The 25,664-nt window shown below is 36.1% G+C and overlaps 1 protein-coding gene across 49 annotated transcripts in view; it reads right to left on the reverse strand.

Annotated features, from left to right (window-relative positions):
- The window catches only part of ADGRL3 (adhesion G protein-coupled receptor L3), an 858,853-nt gene that overhangs the window by 518,135 nt on the left and 315,054 nt on the right, over positions 1-25,664 (reverse strand). For 33 of the 49 annotated variants that reach the window (XM_063723424.1, XM_063723415.1, XM_054553943.2 and 30 more), the window contains one exon: positions 23,217-23,420. The exons of the other annotated variants lie outside the window; for them this stretch is intronic. In XM_063723424.1, coding sequence (XP_063579494.1) covers positions 23,217-23,420 — 204 coding nt within the window. The remainder of the gene's footprint in view (positions 1-23,216; positions 23,421-25,664) is intronic. 49 annotated transcript variants of the gene reach the window in all.

A 25,664-nucleotide genomic window follows, 5' to 3' on the forward strand; every position in this document is an offset into this window, starting at 1 on the left:
CCTGAAAGTTGTGTTCTATTCTCAAATATTGTCCCTAAAAGTATCGCTACATTCAATCCAGTTTTAGGAATGTGCTTAATAATTTTAATATCTAAAACATATGGAAATCTTACATCCCTTGAAAAAAATCCATTGTATTTTTTTTTTCTTTTTTTTTTTTGGGACAGAGTCTCGCTCTGTCAACCAGGCTGGAGTGCAGAGGCAAAATCTTGGCTCACTGCAACCTCCACCTTCTGGGTTCAAGTGAATCTCCTACCTCAGCCTCCCAGATAGCTGGGATTACAGGCATGTGCCACTACACCTGACTAATTTTTGTATTTTTAGTAGAGACAGAGTTTCTCCTAATTGGCCAGGCTGGTGTTGAACTTCTGACCTCAAGTGAGCCGCCTACCTAGGCCTCCCAAAGTGCTGGGATTACAGGCGTAAGCCACCAGGCCTGGCAAATTTTCACTGTATTTAACTCAGTATTGGGGTTTAAAATGTGGTGAAGTGGTAAATATTTCAGACTTTGAGAGAAGATTCCCTGAGCTCAAATCTTTAGTCTGATATGACTTTGGACAAGTTATTTAATTTCTTTATTTGTAAAAGGGGTAATAATGGTACTTACATCATAGGTTGGTTATGAATTAATACATGCGTAGTGCTTAAAAATGTACCTGGCATTATTTTTTTCTCAAGATGGCTGACTAGGGAATGCTTAGTTCAAATGCCAGTTCTCCTTAAGAAGAAGATCAAAGTGGTAGGTGAATGGTCAGGGTTTGAATGGAAAGCTGAGGGAGGAGAGCCAGGTCCTGTCAGAGAGCCCACGGGAAGAAGTCAGGGCACAGAAAAGGGAAGCAGAAAGGCTCTGGCAGAGACAGTCCCCTGAGGGACTTGCAGCCCTGTGGGAAGGGTAGGTGGGGGTGCCTCTCTGCTCCCCTTACCCCTGCAACAATATGCTTACAACCAAATTGTCGGGGAGAAAGTCTGCCCTTGTGACCCTGGGCAACACTGTCAGTGGTGATCTGTGAACTTCCCAGAGACAGAGCACCAAGTAGCCAGCTTGGACAGGTACACTGGCTCTCCCCCTCAGGCCTGAACTGAGACGATGCATACCACACTGGTTGTGTACCCACTGTGGGCTACTGCCAGGCCCTAGAAATCTCAGCCTTTCTGTCACCATATCACCTGATCCCCTACAAAAAGACCCCAGAGCACACTCTGACTTTTGCAACTGTAGGAGACTAGCAGATCCTTGGAGAGTTATGGGGCCCCTGAAGATCTAACGCTCAGCGAGGGCCACCCATAGGGGATAGGGGAGTGCACCCTGCCAAAGCCCACTGGGCATTGTCAATTGTACTGATAACCAGGAATAGAAGGAATAGACATGGAGAGAAGGCCGTCTCCTGTTCCCCAACCCACTGTTACAGACACAGCAGAGGCTCTCCTCACTGGGGGCTGGCATCAGTACCCTGGAGACAGCCACTCTGTGCATTCTGCGGCAGCTGCACCCCTATTGAAAGTAAGCTAGCACTGCACAGGTTTGCATGAAGGGTGTAGCCCATCTTTCCCTCCCTACATAAAGCACTAGCTTGTGTAGGGGGCGACACAGGGCAAAATAGTCACAGAGCTGTCAGCTCTGGACTGGGGAAAGGGGCTCTGCCCTGAGCCCATTTTGGTGGTAGCCACCATGGTCTGCAATCACCCTGTAGCCAGAGGCAAAGGACGATCTATATGAGCTGAAGGTCATGATCCCTATGACAGGGATGGAATAGGAAAGTTGATTACATTCCTGCCTGCACAGGACAAGAAGCTGGTGCACCCACACCTACCACCCCTGCTCCTGAGACTTCAATGCAACCCAACGCGATCTTCCCCAGACACCCCCAGTCAGGGCAGGGGCTTCCATTCATTGTCAGATTACCCAAAGGCACATGCCCATCTACTGGACCGGAGATTAAACTGTACCATCAAATAAAAACCTGCTATCAGGCCAGGCATGGTGGCTCATGTCTGTAATCCCAGCACTTTGGGAGGCCGAGGTGGGCGGATCACCAGAGGTAGGGAGTTCGAGACCAGCCTGACCAACATGGAGAAATCCTGTCTCTACTAAAAATACACAAAAATTAGCCAGGCGTGGTGGTGCATGCCTGTAATCCCAGCTACTCAGGAGGCTGAGGCAGGAGAATCGCTTGAAGCTGGGAGGAAGAAGTTGCGGTGAGCTGAGATCGCACCATTGCACTCCAGCCTGGGCAACAAGAGCAAAACTCCATCTCAACAAAAAAACAAACAAACAAACAACAACAATAAAAAACCCCTGCTATGAGAAGGGCATAGTCCTAGTATATGAGATAAGCTCCCTAAGACCTCCACACTCTCAGACCTGCAGAAGATAGTGTGTCAATTCACACATCCAACACTTCACTACAACAAGCATCATTTGAAAAAGCCACTACGTAGACAATAGCTATTCACAACAAAGAGGCATATAAAGAGTCTTAGCCCCCTGAAAACACCTAGAAATGACACCAAAATATACACAACAAACACTATAGACATGGCCTCAAGGGAAGAAAAGTTTTTATTTTTTTATTTTATTTTTTAATTTCCCATCCAACTGAAGCCATTTCAAAAATAAGAAGCAATAGCTTCTAAAGATGAGAAGGAATCCATGTAAAAACTCCAGCAGTACAAAAAAACAGAGTATTTAGAGACCTCCAAAGGATTGCACCAGCTCTCAGGCAATGAATCCTCACCAAAATGAAAATTCTGAAGTGACAAATGGAGAATTTTAAAAAACGGATTGCAAGGAAGCTTGATGAGATCCATGGGAAGGTTGAAAAGCAGTACAAAGAAACCAGAAATATAATTCAGGATATGAAAGACAAGATAGCTAGAATAAGGATAGAGGAAACACGCACTGAATTTGGATTTATTAAAATGGAAATACTTGATCTTAATCGAAGCAATCTTAGTATAGTGATAGTGAAGAATGAAGAATTAAATGTCTCTCTATATACAGAATGTTGAGAATTTAAAAATTCACTAAAGGAACTCCAAGATACAGTTGGAAGCCTAGATGATAGATTAGACCAAGTAGAAGAAGAAAGAATTTCAGAGATTGGAGACCTGTCTTTTGAATTAAGTCAGACAAAAATAAAAATAAAGATTTTTTTAATGAACAAAGCCTTTGAGAAATATAAAATTATTTAAAGTGACCAAACCTATTAGTTGTAGGCATTGCTGAGAAGAAGAAAAAATAAGCAATTTGGAAAACATATCTGAGGGAATAATTCAAGAAAATATCCATAATCTTGCCAGAGAGGTAAATATCCAGATACAGGAAATTAACACCTGCAAGATACAACACAAGTTGAACATCACCAAAGCACACACTCATCAGACCAAAATCAATGCTGAAGAAAAAAATCTTAAAGGCAGATAGAGAAAAGGGTCAATCACTTATTAAGGAAATCCCAACAGACTAACAGTTGACTTCTCAGCAGAAACTTTACAAACCAAAACAGATTCAGGGTCTCTTTTTAGACTACCTAAATTAAAAAAAAAAAATGCAAGGCAAGAATTTCAAATCTGTCAAATTAAGCTTCATAATGAAGGAGAGATAAAGTCTTTCCCAGACAAGCAAATGCTAAGAGAATTCTTCGCCACTAGACACATTCTACAAGAAATGCTCAAAGGAGTTCTAAACATGGAAATAAAAGGATAATATGCACTAACATAAAAGCGCACATCAGTACAAAATTCACAGATCTTATCAAAGCAGTTACACAATTGAGAGTACAAAGCAAGTAGTTAACAACACTATGACAAGAATAATACCTCACATATCAATATTAACTTTGAATGTAAAAAGTCTAAGTGTTCCACTTAAAAGATTTATCTGGCAAATTGGGAAAAAAAAGGGCCTACCATCTGTTGTCTACAAGAGACCCACCTAATGTGTAATGACATCCACAGGTTCAAAGTAAAGGGGTGGTGACAGATACATCATGCAAATGGAAAACAAAAAAGAGCAGGGATGGTTATTCTTGTATCAATGAAAAGACACTTTAAACCAACAATACTAAAAAAAGACAAAGAAAGGCATTATATAATGATAAAGGGTTCAATGCAACAAGAAGATTTACCTATCCTAAATTTAATATATATGCACCCAACACCAGAGCACCCAGATTTATAAAACAAATACTACTAGACCTAACAAAAGAGATAGATACCCATACAATAATAGTGAGGAACTTCAACACCCCACTGAGAGCAGCAGATAGATCATCAATGCAGAAAACAAAGAAACTCAGGACTTAAACTAGACTCTTGACCAAATGAGCCTAGTAGATATCTACAGAACACTCTACCCAACAAATGTAGAATATACATTTTCCTCATCTGCACATGGAAGATTCTCTAAAACTGACCATATGCTTGGCGATAAAGCAAGTCTCAATAAACTCGAAAGAATTGAAATAATATCAAGTATCATCTTAGACCAAAGTGGAATAACATTAGAAACCAGTACCACAGGGAACTCTCAAAACCACACAAGCACATGGAAACTAAACAACTCACTCCTGAATGACTTTTGGGTAAACAACAATATTAAGGCAGCAATCAAAAAATTTTAGAAACAAATAAAAGGCATAATATACCAAAACCTCTGGAATACAGCAAAAAAACAGCAAAGTTTATAGTGCTAATTGCCTATATCAAAAAGATAGAAAGATTTCCAATTAACAACCTAATATCACACCCAAAGGAACTAGAAAAATAAGAACAAACCAAACTCAAAGCTAGTAGAAGGGAAGAAATAACAAAGATCAAGAAGAACTAAATAAAATTGAGCCTAAAAATACAAAGAATAAATGAAGTAAAGAATTGGTTATTTGAAAGGATGAACACAGTTGATAGATGCCAGCTAGATTAATGAAGAAGAAAAGATGGAAAAAAGCACAATGCCAAAGAAAGACAAAAGATTATCAGAGACTATTATGAAAATCTCTATGTGCACAAATTAGAAAACCTAGAGAAGTGGGTAAATTCTTGGAAACATACAATCTCACAAGACTGAACAACAAGGAAAAAAAATACAATCCTGAACAGGCCAATAATTAGTTATGAAAATGAATCAGTAGTAAAAAAAACTACCAACGAGAAGAATCCCAGGACCAGGTGGATTCACACCTGAATTCTACCAGATGTACAAAGAAAAGCTGGTACCAATCTTAATGAAACTAATCCAAAGAGTTGAGGAGAAGGTATTCCTCTTTAACAAATTCTATGAAATCAGCATCATCCTAATACCAAAATCTGGCAATGACACAACAAACGAAAACTACAGACCAATATCCCTGATGAACACAGAAGCAAAAATCCTCAACAAAATACTAGCAAACCAAATCCAACACCCCATCCAAAAATAATCCATCACGATCAAATAGGTCTTATTCCAGGGATGCAAGGATGGTTAGACATACACAATTCAGTAAATTTGATTTACTCCATACACCAAATTAAAAACAAATGCCATGTGATCATCTCAATAGATTCAGAGACAGCATTAGACAGTATCCAACATCCCTTCTTGGTAAAAAACCCTCAACAAACTAGGCATAAAAAAAAAACCTCAATATAATATGAGCTATATATGACAAACTAATGGCCAACATTATACTGAATGGGTGAAAGTTGAAAGTATTCCCCCTAAAAACTCAAAAAAGATGATGATGTCCACTTGTCAGCACTCCTATTCAACATAGTATTGGAAATTCTTGCCAGAGCAATCAGACAAGAGAAAGAAATAACAGGCATCCAAACTGGAAAAGAGGAAGTCAAATTATCTCTGTTCACTGATGGCATGATCTTATAAAATCTTAAAGACTCTTCCAAAAGACACCTAGACTTGATAAATGACTTCAGTAAAATTTCAGGATACAAAATTGATACACAAAAATCAGTTGCATACCTATATGCCAACAATTCTCAAGCTGAGAACCAAATTAAGAACTCAATCCCATTTAAAATAGCCACACACAAAAATAATAAAATACCTATGAATACATTTAATGAAGGAGTTTAAAATCCTCTACGAGGAGAACCACAAAACACTGATGAAGGAAATTGTAGACTACATAAACCAATAGAAAAAGTGCCATGCTCATGCATAGGAAGAGTCAATTATCATTAAAATGACTATACTCCCCAAAGCAACATAGAAGATTCTGTGCATTTCCTATCAAATTATCAACATCATTTTTCACAGAATTAGAAAAAAAAAAGTCTAAAATTTATATGGAACCAAAAAAGAGGCTGAATAGCTAACGCATTCCAAACAACAAGAGCAAAGCTGGAGACATCACATTTCCTGACTTTAAACTATAAGGCAAGACCAATCAAAATAGCATGATGTTGGCATAAATGTAGATACATAGGCCAGTGGAACAGAATAGAACGAAAAATAAAGCCACACAGTAACAACCAACTAATCTTTGAAAAGCTGACAAAAATAAACAATGGAGAAAGGACACCTTATGCAATAAATGCTGCTGGGAAAGCTGGCTAGCCATATGCAGAAAAATGAAACTGGGCCCCTATCTCTCACCATATAGAAAAATTAAGATGGATAAAGACGACTTAAATGCAAAACCTGAAACAACAAAAACCCTAGGAGAAAACCTAGAAAAAACTCTTCTGTGCATTGGTCTAGGCAAATAATTTATGACTAAGACCTCAAAAGCAAATGAAACAAAATCAAAATTGTGTCACCATTACACAATATACCCATATAACAAACCTGCACATGTATCCCCTGAATCTGAAATAAAATAAAATAAAATAACAAAAAATATGTACCTAGTATATAGCACTTTTTCGCTAAGTTACTTATTGATGTCATTGTTATTAATTTGCATATTTTTTACGCTAAAATGTCAAAAAGAGTGTCCATTTCACCAGTAATAAGTTATTTATTAGGAGAACCTCATCAGACATTTGAGTGCAAAGCTATGCTTTAGAAATCATAATATTAGAAAATTAATCCATGTGGTCATTTCAAAAAATAGAAAATAGACAACCTAACCATTTTACAATAGACATAAAAAACAATTAAGCATGCTATGATACAGAGGCTAAGGTCAGAGAACAAAGAAAGGGATCTCTGAAATTTATTTAGATTTTATTCAATGGTTTATCTTCTAGTTACTGAGGTTAGTAATGGTGAAACTAGTGAAAATAGTTACAATGAAGGTGATAAAGAAATACAAATGCTCTCAGAGAGATTACAGTCTAGCCCAGTTTCCCGGGAAATATATATTGTCCAAGTCTAACCTAGTTCCTTTGTTTTCACAACTGAGGACTCATACACACAGCCCAGAGGTGCTGTCCTAATTCCCGTGGTTTGGAAGTGAGTCAGAGCTAAAACCAGTATACCTCTTCCTACAGAGATCCCATTTGCCACATCACAATGACTTCAACCTTTGAGATCTTAGGTTGAAACTGCCAAGGGTGCATGTTGAAAAACTTCATAATATATACATTTTACTGATAAGACTCCCACAGAGCATAAGATTTAATTCTGGGTCTTCATTGGCCAGAAACATCCTTATCAAAATTCTATCAGCTTTCCTGTCAATTTCCTTATTCTTTTGTTTTATGGCAGATAGATTTTTCCCTAATTAAGGCTGCTTTCAGAATGTAGAGATTATGCACTACACCTTGTCCTGGGAAGTAAATGCCTTTTTCCAAAGAGTCCCATGTTCTTAATATCTAAAGGAACTGAGGCAAAGAAGCGGAACATAATCCAGTCCTCCTTTTCCAACTGAGCTTTCATTTCATACTTCACTACAGTTTCTCTAATCCCCACTTTCTCTTTGGGTTGCAGTGTATGCCAAACACATCGCAGGTTTAAAATCCCTGCTGATCCGTTGAGATGCTACACAGTGCATGGCAGAGTTTGGCAAGCATGTGTGTTGAGACCTTTTTTTTTTTTTTAAACATCTAAATAAAACAGAGCCGGTGTTACTATCGGTTTTACTCTGTATTTGAGGCCACTGAATCCCTTGGCTGCTCCCAGGAGTGCCTCTTCATCTAACAGGCATCATCCTAATTGGGATCTGACCAAACAGCTGGATTTACAATGAGGCATTAGCCATCAGTTGAATTCCTTACACACACACACACACACACACACACACACACACTCATGCAGCATCCTGCAGAAACAAGACTTACAAATGAGTACTTGAAGACTCATTTCTCACTCTGACCCCTGGGGTCAATGATGTCAGAGAAACTATTTCTGAAAAGAGCTCTACAGTGGGAGTGAACAATCAGGACCAACAATAATGAGTAGCTCTTGAAGGTCACAGCTGTTGAGCAGCTAATTGTAACTTGAAAAGCTGAGTCCCAAGTTATTAATGATCTTGCTGATAAAGTTTTTTCCCACTCCAAGTCATACAAGCTTTTATTCTAATTTTGAAGATAAAGCAAAAAGCTGCTCTGGCTATAAATGCAAGACTTTTTCTGTCTAGATGCAGTCACGCATATCTGACTGCCTTCCTTCCTCACAGGCAGTAGAAACTGGTGACCTCTGTATAAATTAAGGTATGCCTTCTGATTCCAAGATCACTCCTAAGGGAAGAGATCATCAATTCTACCAAATATTTTGTTTTAGCTTGTTGATTATTTCATGTTATAAAACAGATTGAATGATATCAAATAAGTAATCTACTCAGAGAACCAAAATGATCCTTTCCTTATTTTATATGCATGTGGTAGAACACACCACCTTCATTTGAAACACACTGTATTACACACTCTAAAGTTAGGTTATGAAAGGTGAAAATAATATTTCCATAGGCTAACAAAAATTATACTGGATGATAAAAAGATCTTTCTGCTTTTCTCAATAATTACTAACGGCACAGCAATGAAAACGTGAGGAAATGTAAAGTGTACTATTAGAAATTTAGAGAGTACATCATACATGGAAATTCTATTACAACAAGCATCCTGTACACTTCAAAGATTATTGAAATCAGTATTGGTCTCTTTGCTTCTTATATTTTATCTATTCATTTGTAATTTCTTCCCAAGTAGGAGTTAAATCTTCAGATTTCTATCATGGGTCTGGATGCAGTCATTTATGTACACAGAGTAGGTGCATAGTAAATGCTTGCGGAAGGAAGGAAATGAAATGCTATAATAATAATGTCTTTCCAGCTGGAAGGTTGTTCACCACTCTCACCACATCAAGCCACTAAGGCTCTTGAATGAATCCCTGAGGCGGCCACAGAATGATGCAAGGCACTCACCTCTTTTCCCTTTCCACAATCCCAAGGGGATTAGTGAGCAGCTTCTGCAAAGCCCAGAAGCAAACAACTGAAATGTGAACTTTAGCCTGTTAGTATAATGCAAGTTAGACTAGGGGAATACAGAACAAAACACCCTTGTTTCCTAAGGGTGCAGGTGGGAGCAATGCACCTAATTATTTTTACCAAGATTCAGGTCTGTGAAAGAACATGTATGCACATACACACGCTCATTTTCTTTGCTTTTATTTGCTCAACCAGCTTGAGGTGATATGCCAATATAATCATCGCAATATTTTTGCAGCAACTTCATTATTTCATAGGTGGTATACTATAAATCACAAATATTTTGCCATTTGCATTACAATTAATAACCAGTAAGGAAATATTTATGGAGTTAATACTATGAGCTGTGGATTATATTAAGAACTCTGGCAAATGTATGATAAATAAAGCACGGGTCCTTACCTCAAGGATTTTATAACCAAATAAGGAAGAAAAATACACATAGCCATAATTAAAGAGAATGTGATAAGTTCTCTAGTACTTTTAAGAGCCAAGTGTTGCCATCTACATTTATACTAATTTACATAAACTGCCAAAAATACACAGATGAATATGTTTCCAATATTCTTGCTTCTCCATATACCTGTAAGAGTGAGGAAGTTTTCACCAGCTCAAGTCACTTAATCACCTATCAAATCTCTTGATATTTTCAAAATTAATGAGGCACTACACAGAGCTGGTAGTATCATATTTGCAGTAGAATCAGATCATCTAAGCTGAGGTGCAGGGAAACTTAAATAATGAATTAACATATTATCCCACCCCCTCAGAACTAGAATAACAACAAAAGTATAAAATTCCAAAAGGCAAAAATCTATCTCTGCACAGTCTGTGTTTACCAAACTCAGCACTGAGCCATGGAGCTTTCCAGCCTTGACAAGAACTGACACAAGTACTGTTGCATTAAAAAGAAATAGTTCAAATATCCATATACTCTGTGAAGATTTTTTTTTTTAAGGGAGGGTAGCAAACCCAATTTCTGTATGGCAAGACCGTATAGAAATTGGTCCATATAGTTGTCCTCTTGAAAGACCATATAGTTGTACCTCTTGACAGACCCAGGGAACAGCTGACCAGCAGAGACAGTCAGAAATGCTATCTGCATTTTCTTCACTACCTTCTATATCTACACTAACACTTTTGAGACAATTCATGCACTTATGCAATTTTCTCTCTGTAGATAATGTCCAAATCTGTGGCTAAATATTCTATTTAATTTAATACCCATTATTTTCAAAATCCCTACAGAACTGGCTCATGAACACCTGGAAATACATCATACTGAAAACTAAAATCATTAATTTCCTTAGAAACTAGTATTCCTTGCCAACTATTTAATTCAATGTACAGATAAGGAATACAAGCATTGGTTGAATTTAAAGCCATAAAATATTTTTAAAGCCACATGTAGTGATTTCAAAGCCCTTTATTTAATATACTCAATTCTAAAGGAATTAATAAAAGCACTTTTAGTTTCTTTACTTTTAAATCTATGGTCATAATGTCTTAAATATTTTGTCCCAATATAAATTAAAACTTTAATTTTGCACATTTCAAAGCAGTTAATGCATACATTTATGCTAAACTTGCATTTAGAACCATTTGTAATGAAAAAAAACTGGTCTTGAGGGCAGAAGTCTTATGAATAGACTTAAAGAAGCAAAAAGCTTTACATATCATTCCATAAATGTCAAATAATTTCAAATTTAGCAAGAGCTTTACAAATAACCTAGCCCCAATCCACTAACTTATAGATGAGATATTAAATAATCTACTTCAATTTACATAGTTTTGTAAGTAGCAGATGTTGGATTATAACCAAGGTGATTATATAAATTATCACCCAAATCAGGACACTTTGGGAGCGAAAGAGGACACTATTAAGGATTACTGCAGAATAGCTGGTGTAAACTGAGTCTCTCTAAGCAAACTAGAACATATGGTTAGCCTAACTATAATACATGTAATATAGTGTTTGCTGTTTTAATTGAGAATATCCAGTCTGCCGTAGGTTAAAAGAAACAAAAGGCATAGATAAAACTTGTGTGTTAAATATACATACTGGATAGACAAGTAGCTTGGGAAACATATCCAGAACTTGTAAGATGTACTTAGAATAGACAGTAACTTAGGAAGCTACAGACATATTATAAAATACAGTTCTGCTGAACATCAATAACAAGAATGGAACAAATAAGACTGTCACTTAGAAAAACATGAAAAGACCATAAATTTTGAATATTCATAAAGCCCAGATCATATCACTTCCAGATTGTTATTCATTGACTCTAAATCTGTCTCCTTTAGTGACATCCATTATGGCATCATTATGACCATAATGAGTTCTCTGCTTGAAAAACTCAGGTACAAGCCTTAGTAGCTCACCAGGTTAAATCAGTGAGCTACAGCTGTGGCCAGGTGTCTGAGTCACAGAATCTCGCCAATAGAGTAAGCCTTGTGCTACTACCTCTAGGCACCTTCCAGCTATTGAGCTTCCTTGCATATCTGGTCTTTGTAAGCACACCATCAGCAGAAATAGCTGATGTGACAGAAAGTGAATTATGATATTGCAACATGGCATAAAACAAAATTAAGGAAGTGTGGCCCTTCCACCTCATGGATTCCTATCCTAATTGTGTAAACCTACCCCCATCTGCATCCTTGCCTCCGGCTAGAGAAGAAACAAACCACATGGTTCTAGAATTATGGCACCTTGGTCTCTTAGCCTTTCAGTCCTACCTTCTACTAGAGCTTACTCAGTATGGTAGGCTATTGTTGAATCTATATAAATCCTCATATGGTGGCACATATCTCCAAAATCCTATTAATTTATTTACTCATTCAACAATTGTGAGTACCTTCTACACAGCATGCTCAGTGCTGGGTGTTTGGGGTGTAAAGATGAAAGATATATCCTCCATTCTTAAACAGAGTCCAAGGAGAAAAACAGATAAGTAAACAGACTAGGTATGATAGTGTTGTCATATTCCAACCTCCAGAGACTGAGAAAGACTTCCCAGAGGAAGTGACATAGAGAACATGGAACAGAATAAAACAGAGAGAAGAGAGAAGAATAGAATCACTAACACTGACTGCTTGCTGCAAGTGATAGAATTTTTCTAAGTAATTGATGTGAATTAACTCATGTAATACAACAATCCTATGAGTTATGACTGTTATTATTTCTATTAGAAAAATGAGGGAACCGAAGCATAGTGAGGTCACACATCTTTCAAGTGAGTCATGATTGGACACCCGGCATTGTGGACCAAGCATCCATCTTCTTAATCACTAAATTACACTGCTTCACACCCCAAGTGCCAAGAACTAAAAGATGACTGGAGGTTAGAATGGCAACAAAAGAGAGGAAAGGGCATGGTGGTGAGAGAACAAAACCAAGAAAAGTGGAGTTTGAACACAGTGGAGGCACCAGAAACTGTATGATATGATGGTGTTAAAGTGGGAAGGCCCAGTCAATGAGAGGGTTTTAAGTTATGCTTACTTTTAAAGCTCTTACCTTATTGTCTCCTCGCTATATTGCTCTATAACTCAAAGTCTACACCACAATCTTGTTAATGGAAAAAAAGTGAATACATTTCATAGCATTAAAAACAAAAACCAAAAGCAAGACTTGAAATTTTCAATTAATAATAATATTCTTTTAATTTACATCAACATCTTACAAAAATTCCAAATGGAGGATTCTCTGAACTACAACAAAAACGTAAGTGGCATTCATAGTTAATCTAAAGTAGACTTCTATCCATGAGTTACCTAAACATTTCTAATTTGTTTAAATTGCACATATGCAACAATTATATATAAATTTATGGATATGTACATATGTGTATATATGTCAATTAAAGATGGGAGAAATACAATAACAGGTTTCACACAAGTACCTTTTCAGTAATACTATGTTGCTATAGCTGTTTCTTTAAGGATGACAAAGAATTTAAGAAATAAAATAAAGGTAAGAAATAAATCAACAAAATATATATCTTCATAGACCATTCAAATAATTCTGCTAGATTATCTCCCATTAGACATAATTACATTATTTAATATAAATGAAATGAAATTTATAAGCATTAGATGGACAGAACGGAATATTTTTTCTTTCAGATGTGAAACTATGGAAATACACTTATAAGAAGTTTCCAATAAAATTGAGAAATCTATATGTTTTTGAATTCCTGATATTTTTAAACTATGAAAGTATTAATGTATTAACTTGTTGGCAGAAATAAAGATGAATATAAATATTTCTATGTCTAAAAAATGTGTTGCAAACAATGTTAACTTACTTTTTCATATTTCAAGGCTAGTTTCAATAAATGCATCACTCATGACAAATATTTTGGCCACAGTGTAATTTTTGAATTTTAAAATGACTTTTTTAAAGTCTTCACTTTGTTTTTGTTATAGACTATTTGAAAATATACTTATATTCATCTACTTACTGATTCAAAAATATCCCAATGTTTCTCTACTTATAAGGTATTACAACATTCCTCGAATTAAACATTTTAAACTTATTTATTTATGTATTTATTTATTTTTTGAGGTAGGGTCTTACTCTGTTGCCCAGGCTAGATTGCAGTGGCACAATCATAGCTCACTGCCACCTCAAACTTCTGGGCTCAAATGCAGACTCTTGATTACCTGGGACTGCAGGGATGCACCACCACACCCAGCTATTTTTTTCTTTTATAAAGACAGGGTCTCACTACGTTACCTAGGCTGGTTTCAAACTTCTGGCCTCAGGTGTTCTTCTCTTCTTGACCTCCCAAAGTGTTAAGATTACAGGCATGAACCATCATGCCCAGCCAAGTGTATTACAGTCTTCCAATTTGTGTTCACTCCAACACTACTTTAGTCTAATGATTTACAACTAACCAATGATCAAAAGCAAAAAAAAAAAGGTATAACAATTTCAAAATGGAGGAAAATCACTAAACTTAGTCATATTTCCTCATTTCTATCACATAAAACTCACAAGTCTAATCCTCTACTACTTGCTCTCCTTAAAAATATGGCATTTATGAAAGGTCACTGAGTCAGTAATTTATCAGTGAGAATCAAAAACAATCATTTTCTCATCCACTTAGCTCATGCTCGGTGATCACCCTATTACATCTGTATGAGCTTTCTGTGGATTAGCATTAGCAGAGGCTGGCCAAGGAGCGAAGCATAAGAAAAGTATGGAACTTCACTTCAGTTTTACCAATTGTATCAACCCATGTCTTGACCACCCTCAATGGCTTGCATTTTTTCCTTCTCTAAAGGTAAGTTCGTCCCCAGCATCCCTCCTTGTCCCTTCCCTGCTTTGGCAATCTCATCAACCCCAATCAATCTCTTTATCAGCTCTGTCAGAAATTGCTAACTTTTATCACTAATGATCACTTTTCTCTTGACAAAGATTCACATTTTCAGAATCTGCTTCATATTTGAACCTCTAACTCAATATATCTAAGACCAACTTCACCATTATTTTTTTCCTGAAAAGGCAATGCTCCCTCTTGACATCCTAATTTTGTGAATGGTACCACCCAGTCACGTCAGCATCTTTGATTCTTCCCTCGACCTCACCTCTCACATCCAATTAGTAGCCCAGTAGTACTATCTGTGCATCTCTCACATCATTCCTCTTCTTTCCATCCCCATTGCTATCTCCCCAGTTCAGACACTCATTACCTTCTGCCCTACGGCAATAACCTAACTGAGCTCTCTACTTTTAAGTCCCACTCTATCCTAACTTTTCCCACACAACTGTAGCAGGTTCTAAACTGCAACTCTAATTAGAAGCTTCCAAAGAATCCCCACTACAGACACAATTATGTACAGAGTCTCACCCTGACATTTAAGACCCCCTTATAAGGTAGCTACAAACTGCCCTTCAAACTTCCTGTCTCACTATTTCTTTCCCCGTGTTCTTGTTGTTGGTTAAATTAGACTATTTGACATTTCATAAAAATGTCATAATTCTCCCCCACTGTAATTTTATTCACATAACCCAGTTCTCTGGAACACCCTCCTCTACTACCTCTCATCTATGCTTGCAAATTATCCTAGGAATTTTTTTCTCAAGAGTTAATTAAAATACTACCTTATCTAAAAGAGCTTTATCAATCCTCCTTTCTCCTTTATCTCCATCTCATACCAGGAATGTCATTTCCTTCTTCTTTAAAATATGACAGCATTTAACTGACACCATATTCCACCAAATCATAGAGTTGACTGCATATCTAGTTTACCTATTCTTTCTCTTGCTAGCAACAGATTGCAAAGTCCTTGAGGAAAGGAACAACCTTATAAAGGGTACCATAGATGTTGTAGGCACAAGAAATATATGAATTAAATTACTGTCTCTCCCAAACGTTTATAATCAATGTTCAGTTACCAAGCTACGAACTCTTGAATGTGCCCAAAATATAAAGCCAGTATTTTCAAAAATTATTTTGCTTTTCCCCAATCCATACAGCTATATTAACAAGTAAATAAATGAATTTATTAAACATTTTTCATGGATCTTCCATTATATATCTCTGATTTGATTATTATAAAACAGAAAGTCAAAAAAGGGATAAACAGTAGTGGGGAACACTTACTAGGTCTCAGGAACCACATGCTTTACCATTTCACAACATCACTACAATATATGCATTTTTATATCACACTTTATAGATGTGATAACAAAGATTTTAAGAATATAAGTCCCTGGACTTGGGTAAGATAGTAAACAGTAAAGCTGAGACTGAAACAAATCTGACTTCAAAGCCCATTTACTGCAATTCCATACTAGTAGCATCTTTGCTGCAGTAAAAATAAAGTAGTGAAGAAGAATTAAAGATATGCCTAATAACCAAGAAAAAGAAATAGCTCCTTAAGCAGTAAGAATTAGAAAAAAAATCATCAATTTAATTAATTGTATATATGAAGGAGAGAATAAGTTAGAACACCTGGCCAAATTTCTGCATTTCTGTACTGGAGACTTATATAAATGGGAAATGTAGATTCTAAAAACAGGAGCATAAGGCAGTCTACAAAAATTTGATGTTTTATGGACATCATCTGACTTGCCCTTTCTTTTCACCTGAATTTTGTGTTAAGGCTTCTACAAATATAACGTAAGTTTCCTCTTTGAATCTGGGATACACTTCAGATCTTTATTATACCACACATTGTTTTAGGTAAGGGGATAGAGAAGAAAAAGGAAGATATTTCCTAGTAATTGACTTATTCTGAGAAGTATCTGTCATTGTATAAAATTTGCTCCTTTGGAACACACGTATAATACTTTGAACATGGCAGATGCTCAATAGTTTAATGAAACAATTTAAAGCACATTCTTAATTAAATTTAAAACCAAAACGTTTTGAGCACTAAATGTCAAAGTTTAGCACCTATTTTCTAGTTATTCATACTCTTTGTGAAAAAATTCAATAGTCAAAAGTATAATTTCTGTAAGTATTTTGAAAAGCTACTCACATGCTTTTTAAAGAGGGAATATAAATTGTAATTTACACCAATAGAAAAAAAGACTGAGCTTATACTATTCTGGAAATACTTGAAGGTCAAGCTCGCACATTTATTTTCAATTGGATACATCCTTCTGGTATTTACACCATTTAGGAGAAAAACAGGGTCTTAAAGAAATTCTTTGAAATTATCTTTAGGGCTACCAAGCACTTAAAAAAAAATCTCCATAATTGACCTATTTCCCTAGAGGCCTATTACCTTTCTTCCCACATAAAATAATAATATGACTGACCCTAGATGCACATAAGAATTCTGAACAGTGATGTGCAAATAACGTATTATGCATGTCAATTAGACTCTAAGTCTTGTCTAAAATGGCAAACCTCACTGAAAGACATAAATAAATGTGAACAGGTGCTTTTAAACCTGAAATAATATTACAGTGTCATATAGAAGAAGGCAGCTAACACAGCACTCTAAAAGCCACATTATATTATTCTCCTGCAGCAAAGAGATACATCCAAAAGGCTGAACTTGTAAAACAGAGTTTTCCGTTGTTGTAGCAAAATTGATCCCTGTTCTTCTGTTAAAATATCTTTCATCTTCATACTTTCCCACAAATTCCTAGACTTCACCTACACACTTCAGACTATAATGTAGTAACAAAATTAGAACCATGTTTTCCAAAAGTTTAGGAGTAAGGGAAGTAAGAACATGAGAAGATGCCAGAAGGATTACTCATCATTGTCACATATGCATGCACAAGCACACGTACATACACACACACACACACACATGCACACGCACAATTTTCAGACCAGTCAAATTCAAAATCAGGAGAATAGAAACTGTTCTGTCAGGAATAAGACTATGGATGAGTGAAAGTGGGGGAAAATCACTTGGATTCAACACTACAATAAATGTTTAAGCTGAGTTGAAGAGGAGTTACATGGTCCATAGGACATTCTGACCAGCAAAGGTAATATTTGCCAAAGGTATAGTGGCAAGCATGTTTGTCTGGTAAATTGACACAACCTCCACGTGGCTGAAGGATAAGACGTGCGGTGATGGGATTCGGAGCAAGAGAGAAAAGTGCTTCCTACTAAGTTTGTTAAACTAGATGTAGGCCTTCTGGCTTACAGGTTTTAAAGCAGCCTATATTTACTTCTTTCTGTTCTTCATTTAGCCCAGTGTGAATGACTTCTCTAGTTAGTGATCTCATAATGTACAAAAGAACTGGCTCCCTCTATTCCCAAATCATGGTGTTACAAGCAACCCAACAAATGAGGTTTTGCCACCCTTTTCCTGCTCCTAACAGTTTATTACATCATCGTATGTAAAATTATGTAAGCTTGGCAATTGTGGTCTTGGATCTTGAACTTTGAAAGCACTTCCTTTTTGATCACAGATTTTATTTTCAAGAGTCTTAATCAATGAGAACATTAACCATTTCCTCAAGATAAAGCATCACTTTACACTGTCATCAAGGGTTATGCTATTTAATAACCAGTTATAATTAGGCAAGAGATTAATCAAGGTTCATTTTTGAAGCATTCTCAAAAGACACAGGGAGATTACTCTTTGTTATTATTTTACTGAAGTGTGTGCTATGTTACATTATTAATGAGAGCAAATATGGGCAGAGTGGTCTCCTGCTTCTTTCCAAATTCTGCATTGGAACATTGTACTAACAACTGAATGAATGTCAAATACATCTAGGCCTAGAAAGACAGCAGAGCTCAAAATTCAGAACCAATCTTGGCTCCACTATATCCCTGCTAGGTATTACTGGGAAGTAGAAGGAAGGATTGAATGAAAATCCTAGCAGATACCCTTAATGTTTCTGGATGTCTTATCACATCTGGGCCAAAAGAAGATGCCTAACAAATAATAAGGCTACCTGTTATTATTTTTTAATTAAGAATCACTTATCCTAAACACATAACATTTTTAGTTTAGTTTTTTTTTTCAGATTTGTATATTGTATTTAAGTTATGGGTCCTTAAATTTGGGGCCAGAAAGTTGGGTTTCTGTTCAATCAGTAAATGGTTGGTTAACAACATCATTATTCCTTGCCTATATTCTCCATCTCCTCTTGTCTTTCTTATCTCAGTAAATGGTACACTCATTTATAATGCAATCTCTCAAGCCAGATACTTGGTTTTCTCCTCTGGGTTTTCCCTCTGTCTTACTCACATGTGCAATGAATATCTAAGTCCTGTTATCTGGCCGTCATCATCACTACTATCACTCACTCCTTGAGTCAGACCCACCAATAGAACAGACTCTTCTATTTCTTATCCACCTGCATCAACATGATGAACACTCCATTGGTCTTGAAGACTGTTTTTGTTAATTCTTCAAATGTGTCACTCCTTGCTTAATTCCTCTAAGATCAACTAAATTTTTCCCTCACTACCATCAGGAAAATTTCAAACTCCTCATAATGTTATACCATTATGCTCCTCCTGGCCAGATCTCTGACCACTTCTCCAGATCATTACTAGACTGATATCTAGAAATTATCCTTGGGACTCCTATGCTTCAATCATCCTGAACTAGGCCCTTGTGTTGCTGTTTCCTCTACTCAGAATAGTATCTTTCTTCTTCCATTTCTGTGCTTGGCAAACTAATACTTGTCTGTTAGTTTGCAGCTTAGAGGCCACTTTATCTTCAGGGGCACCTTCTCTAACCCAACAAATAGATAATCCCCCTACATGCTCCACAGAACTTTATTCTCACCCCTATAATAGGTATTCCTAGTATTGCCTCTGTTACACAGTTGCTACTGTGTGGGCCCTGGGCCAGGGAATGACTAGTGACATGAGTAATTAGATAAAGGATATTTACCTAACCCAATGGGGATTAAATTTCTTTTCTTAGAAATCTGAACTAAGAGGCGAGAAGGCAAGTACCAGTTGGTTGTTGGTGCTGTGGCGGGGAGGAGTGGTGCACAATTCAGGTTGACAGTCACTTATAATGACAATGAGCAGAGAAAGCTGTTGGAAAGATTGAGAAAAACAGAAGAAAAACTGGTTTCACAGGAAAAAAAAAAAATCCCTGGGTGTTATTTCCTGGTATCTAAGGTTTAGTACTCAAGGGTCCTTAGAATTCCATAACTATGACACATTCTTAAAACATTATTCCTGCATTTAGTACTCCCCCTCAGACAGACAGACAGACACACACAGACACACACACACACACACACACACACACAGAGGTTTATAGAAGCCTCCTCATCTATAAATATTAAAACCCAAGTACGAAGGAAAAAGTTTTTTTGAAAAAAGATTATAGTAGAGTTTGATGTAATTCTCCAAATGGACTGATCAAATACATAACCCTATTGTGGAAGCATTTTTGGCTCTTGCAAAAGATGAACTTTAAAATGAGCCCAGAGTAGAGTTTTTCAGATGTTTTGTCAGGCCTGAAATGCTTTAGCTGTTTTCCTAGAGAAAAGTTGTACTGGTCTGGCACCACTGTCTGTGTGGTTTGTAGGAACATTATTTGTAGATCTTCTCAATGAACTTTAATGCAGCTGCATGGAGACAAAGAATAAACCAAGAAATATGCTGACTTAAAAAAACACATTAACATTCCTTTAGCTTCTAGGGAAAGCCTTGATATCTAGTCATTAACTGGGAAATCTGTCCTCAGACTTCCTTCCGCTTTAACATGCTAAAAAGAAACTTAGGAGAACTATTTTTAAAAATTCTTCATGCTTTGCTGTTTTACCAAGATGTCCTAATTTGTATGAATCCAAATACTCATTAACTCTCAAGTGCTATTAGCTATCAAGAGTCAAATGAATTCAAAGGGGGGAAAAAAACAAAGTTTAATTTCAAGCCAATAAGGGCATTTTGTTATGTTGTTGTTATGGCTGCTTTCATTGCATTTGTACTTGCCTGTTTGGCTATCTACAGAACGAACAGAGGTTAACATATTTTTAAGTAATATCAATTTTGTTTTTGAATCAAAGATTGCATTAATATCAGCCTTTATGCTTTTATTTATTTTTGAGCTTTATATTCTTAAAGTATCTTTTTCTAGAACAGACTTGTTTTTGTTTTATGAAGGTGGAGGAGGGGAGGAAAGGTGAGAACTTGAATTCACTGACATTTTCTTGTTCAAATTCCTCCATGTCTTTTCAATTTAAAGAGCTCAAGATAATGTGATATCTCTTACTTCAATTTCATTTTTAATACCTGTCCAAGCATTCTAGCTGTATATACTGTCTTCCATATTAGGAAAGATTGTGCCCCTATAATATTTACTTATTCTTCTTTATTCTTTCTACAGGGAATATTCTAAGATGACCTTTATTCTCTGTCTCCTTGATAAAATTACTTTCGCACAAAAGCAACTTTCAAAAAGTATCATCTCATCATGACAGATTAACACAATTCTGTAAGCACCTTTTAAATCGCAAGACGTTTACCTCAGTCTCCATTAAAAATATCACATAAAATTGGCTTGTATTCTCGTTTTCATCTCTGTCCAAAACAGAATATAATACAGCTTTTCTATTTGTAAACTGATTTAAAAATGTGATTTAAAACCCATCACTGCACTGTAACTTGCCACATACATGCCAAAAACTAAAATCTAGTGATACAGAAAAATCTCATTAAGCTATAAAAACTGGGGAATAAATTCAGTATAAAGTTCTTAGAAACAATGATTCTAATTGATATTCTGAATTTTTGTCAGAAGAGAGAGTTTCCAGCAGCTGTGTGTGTGCGTGTGTGTGTGTTTACATTAGTTGCTGATTTAAATATTTATAGGATTCATATAAATTAAATATTATTTCTGTATTTCTTCTTAATACTAGAAAGTCTGATGAATGTACAGGCATTGGAGTTAATTAACTAATATTCATTATATATTATTGTTTTACAATATAAATCATAAGACAAAGTTATGATGAAATCATTGTGACTACTGAAGCACATTCTGGGAATAATAAAGGCGCACCCAATTTAGAAAACTTCAAGTTTGAAAAGGTAATACAAATAAAACAGAAAGGGAAAAATAGGAAGTTCTTAAAGAATGTTTATTATCCATTGCCCTTGAATTTTGAGAACACACTGGAATCCATTCTACAGGCTTCTATGGAATTGCATGGACTCGCCCACCACTTTGCTGCCCGTCATCACTGCTGCTGCTGCCAAACCACCACTACAAGGCAGAAAGGCCAGTGTGAATGGAGAGATTGAACGATGTGACTTAGGAGACAGAGCTACTGAGAATGCAAAGTTACACATGCTCTTACTCTGCCTCGTGGCTACAGTAATTGAAGAATTACATTTAACTCTCACGGGTCTCTCAAATCTCAAATGGATTAATGATGCACCTCCCTTAGGTCCTGACTGAAACAAAGTATTCCAACTTATTTTACCAGAGAACTCTTCAATAGGGCCTAGAAGATAAACTCAGCTAATACTGTGATGTTTCATGTTCTTTTGCTAGTATTACTTGTATGTGTATCCCTCTCAAGAAATTCTTGGGTCAGAATAGTGACTGTGTTTTAGGAAAGATTTGATATTCATAGTTCCCCTAGCCAAATGCTTCCCAGCTTTTTTTTTTTTTTTTTTTTTTTCCACAAAGAAAGTTACAAATACTATATTCCTTGGGGGAAATGACAGAAATAAGAGTACCCACATGAAGTTTTGTGAGAAAAATAAAAATTACATTGCCTAAATATTATGTAAATAAAAAATAAAATGTAAAGTGTGTGGTAAAAGAGTAAGTATTAAGTTTTGTGCAAATATGACCTAATGTTCCTCACTGGAGCTTTTGGGGCTGGATGCCACTTGCTATACTTTCCAGCTGCAGAGGCAATATTATAGAAAGAATCTTCCGCCATTTTCACAAGAAAATTAGGTTGTTTCAGTAACTATAACTTCTCTACCAAGTTTTACACTTTAAATAACTAATATGCAATTCCTAACCAAGACGTCTTAATCATAATCTTTTCAAAATCTTGATAGTTTCCATTGGTGAAAATTTTTTCAAACAAGCAGATGATCAGACATGTTAAAACTTATACAGCCTTTCAAATTTTACAAGAGTTGAAAGTGTCACTAAAAGTAATTTTAAATTTCCTGTGATAATGCAAAAATATTTCAAACCCAATCAAGTATTTTAAATCAAACATTTCAAAATAATGATGAAGCTCTAATGTAGAACAGGCATGCATTGTTAAAACTGGCCAGGATATCACTAAGTGGTAATACCAGCCACAAAAGTGAATGCAGACAGTAAACTTACAAGAAGACACATTTGGGGCACTTCCTGGGGCTGAGCCTCTCAGGAGCCCCTGCCCAGCCACCCGCAGCCCTCTCTCCCCACCGCTGGCCGCACCTTGCGCTGCAATCTGTGCTCCTTGGGCACCTGGACCGCGAACTCCTCTGGTAGCTCCACGGGGCCCTTGTCCACGATGAGCAGCGGTGCGCTCTGCAGCTGGCTGCTGAAGCAGATGTCTGGGTGGAAGAGCGCCTCCTGGGCTGCGCTCAGCGTGTCGCAATGGAGCAGCAAGGACTGGATGTCGTTCACTGTGTTTGCCACCTGCGGGGACCGCAGGGCGCACCATCAGACCCCTGCTCACCTCAGTCCCGCCTCAGGGGAGCCCTGGTAGAGGCTATTTCCAAGGCTGCTCTCTGCCGCAGGCTATAGGCCCAAGACTCCAGCCACCCCAGGCCCTACTCAGACAACCCTACAGCTCAGAGGATTACATCTCCTGGCCCCTAGTATAATGCTATCCTAGTTAAACACTATCTTGATTAAGCTAAAAAAAAAAAAAAAAAAAACTCGTCCTAATCTTTAATAATGATTAGAAAATTAGACATAATTATTGAAAGCACAGTAGGCTACCTGAAAAAATATAAATATTATTTTTATTTTTATAGATTCACAACACTCTAATGTAAATTAAGGGCACTAATATCTACATAAGTGTAAATAAGAATAATGGTTCCTAAACTCAATTTTTACACAAAATGTTTGATAAGGTAATGGGTAAAGAAAGTCCCAGAAAGGTGTTTTTTGTTTGTTTATTTGTTTTGTTTGATGTATGGTTACACTTATATGGATTGTTTTATACTTATTTATATGTTTTCAGGTCATTTAACTACCATTTTTGGAGTGGTGCTGTGTTAAGAGCTGTGCTGGACGTTAAGGTGAAAAGGATATACACACATTTTTACCATTTATATACACAGTGATTTTACTGACAAATGGTACATATTACATAAATGAGTAAATATGAAAGACCAAGACAATAATGAAAAAAAAGTATACATGGTTTTTAAAAATAATTCAGAAAACACCCATACATTTTATGCTTTGAAAATAGAGATATTTAAATATAGGATTTTTTTTCTGATAAATTGATACATGAGATACACATTTCCCTACACTATTTGCAACTAGTTTAATAAATAGGAATGATAATGAAAATCTGTCTGCCAACAGAAAGGATAAATTTTACAAAGAAAAAGATTTTGCTTCACACAAGTATTTTTTAACATGTTATAATATGCATGTATAAAAACACATTAATAATGTTATGTGGCTAACATTAAACAGGAGAGAAACTAAGAAAATCAATAATGCAAGAGAATTTTATGATCATCTTGCTAACACTAGAAATGTATACAGTGGTGCCATAATTTCTCGCTATATAAAATATTTGCAGATTAGGAGTGTAAAACATATCCCTCCCAAAACACATAAAATAATACAACTTTTATAGAAAAAAACCATATTAAGAAATATGTTAAACAATATATCTATAATGGAAAACTTTAAAATATAAGTCTGAGACATTGCCCCTAAACAACATTTTTATTTGAATTTATTACAGTGTATGATTACTAAAATATCTAGGCAAAGGTAATCTGAATGTCATTTTTATAGCCTGTGTAAATGAAAAAGGTGCCAAAGAAGAAAATAAGTTTCAAGACCAAAAAGCTGCGAAAATCAACATCTCTAAGTAATTGCCTTCTTTGATGTTTCACTCTAGTGGCATCATTTCTGATCTTTTGGCTCCTAAGATATCCCTCTCTTCATTGCCTGAAATGACAATATGACTAATATAAAAATATTTTTACATGAATATATACAGGCATGTTTTCTCTAACATCTTTGTTACTACTCTATGGAAGAAAAGTAGCCAAAGGTTATCAAAATAGGTTATCCTATAAGCTTCTGTTATTCAAAAATTGAAAGATTTTATCCTCAGCCAAGTTAAAACAGAAGCACATTTAGAGTGGGAGAGAATGTGCTTGTTTTGTCATTCATTCAACAAATATTTATTGAGTTCCCATTACATGTTGGGTCCTCTTCTAGGTGCTGGAGAATTTGGTGAAGAAAACAGACCGCAAAGCTACTTTAATGAATCATACATCTGGTAAGGGAAATTAGAAAATACACAAATAAATATTAGAGAAAAAAATACCATATAAATATGAGTAATCTATGAAAAAATCAAACAGAGTATTATGTAAAGGTTACTTCATTTAGGTTTTTGTGAAATATTTGGATATGGAGATAAAATATAAATTGGGATTTCAGTGAGATTTAAAGTCGTTAATCATACAACATTCAGTTGTGTGACTGTAAGTTGCTAGTCAAAGAACTTCCAGGATACAGGAAAGGCCTCCAGGCTAGAATCCCTTGGTGTGTTTGAGAAATAGCACAATGGCTGGGTATAGTGGTCAAGGTGAAGAATAGTCTGGAAAGCAGAGAGGCAAGCAACATCCAGATCATGAGCTTTGTAAGCCAGGGTAAAGAGCTTAGTTTTAAGACAAT

Source organism: Pongo abelii, chromosome 3, assembly GCF_028885655.2.
Source record: "Pongo abelii isolate AG06213 chromosome 3, NHGRI_mPonAbe1-v2.0_pri, whole genome shotgun sequence".
Lineage (NCBI taxonomy): Eukaryota > Metazoa > Chordata > Mammalia > Primates > Hominidae > Pongo > Pongo abelii.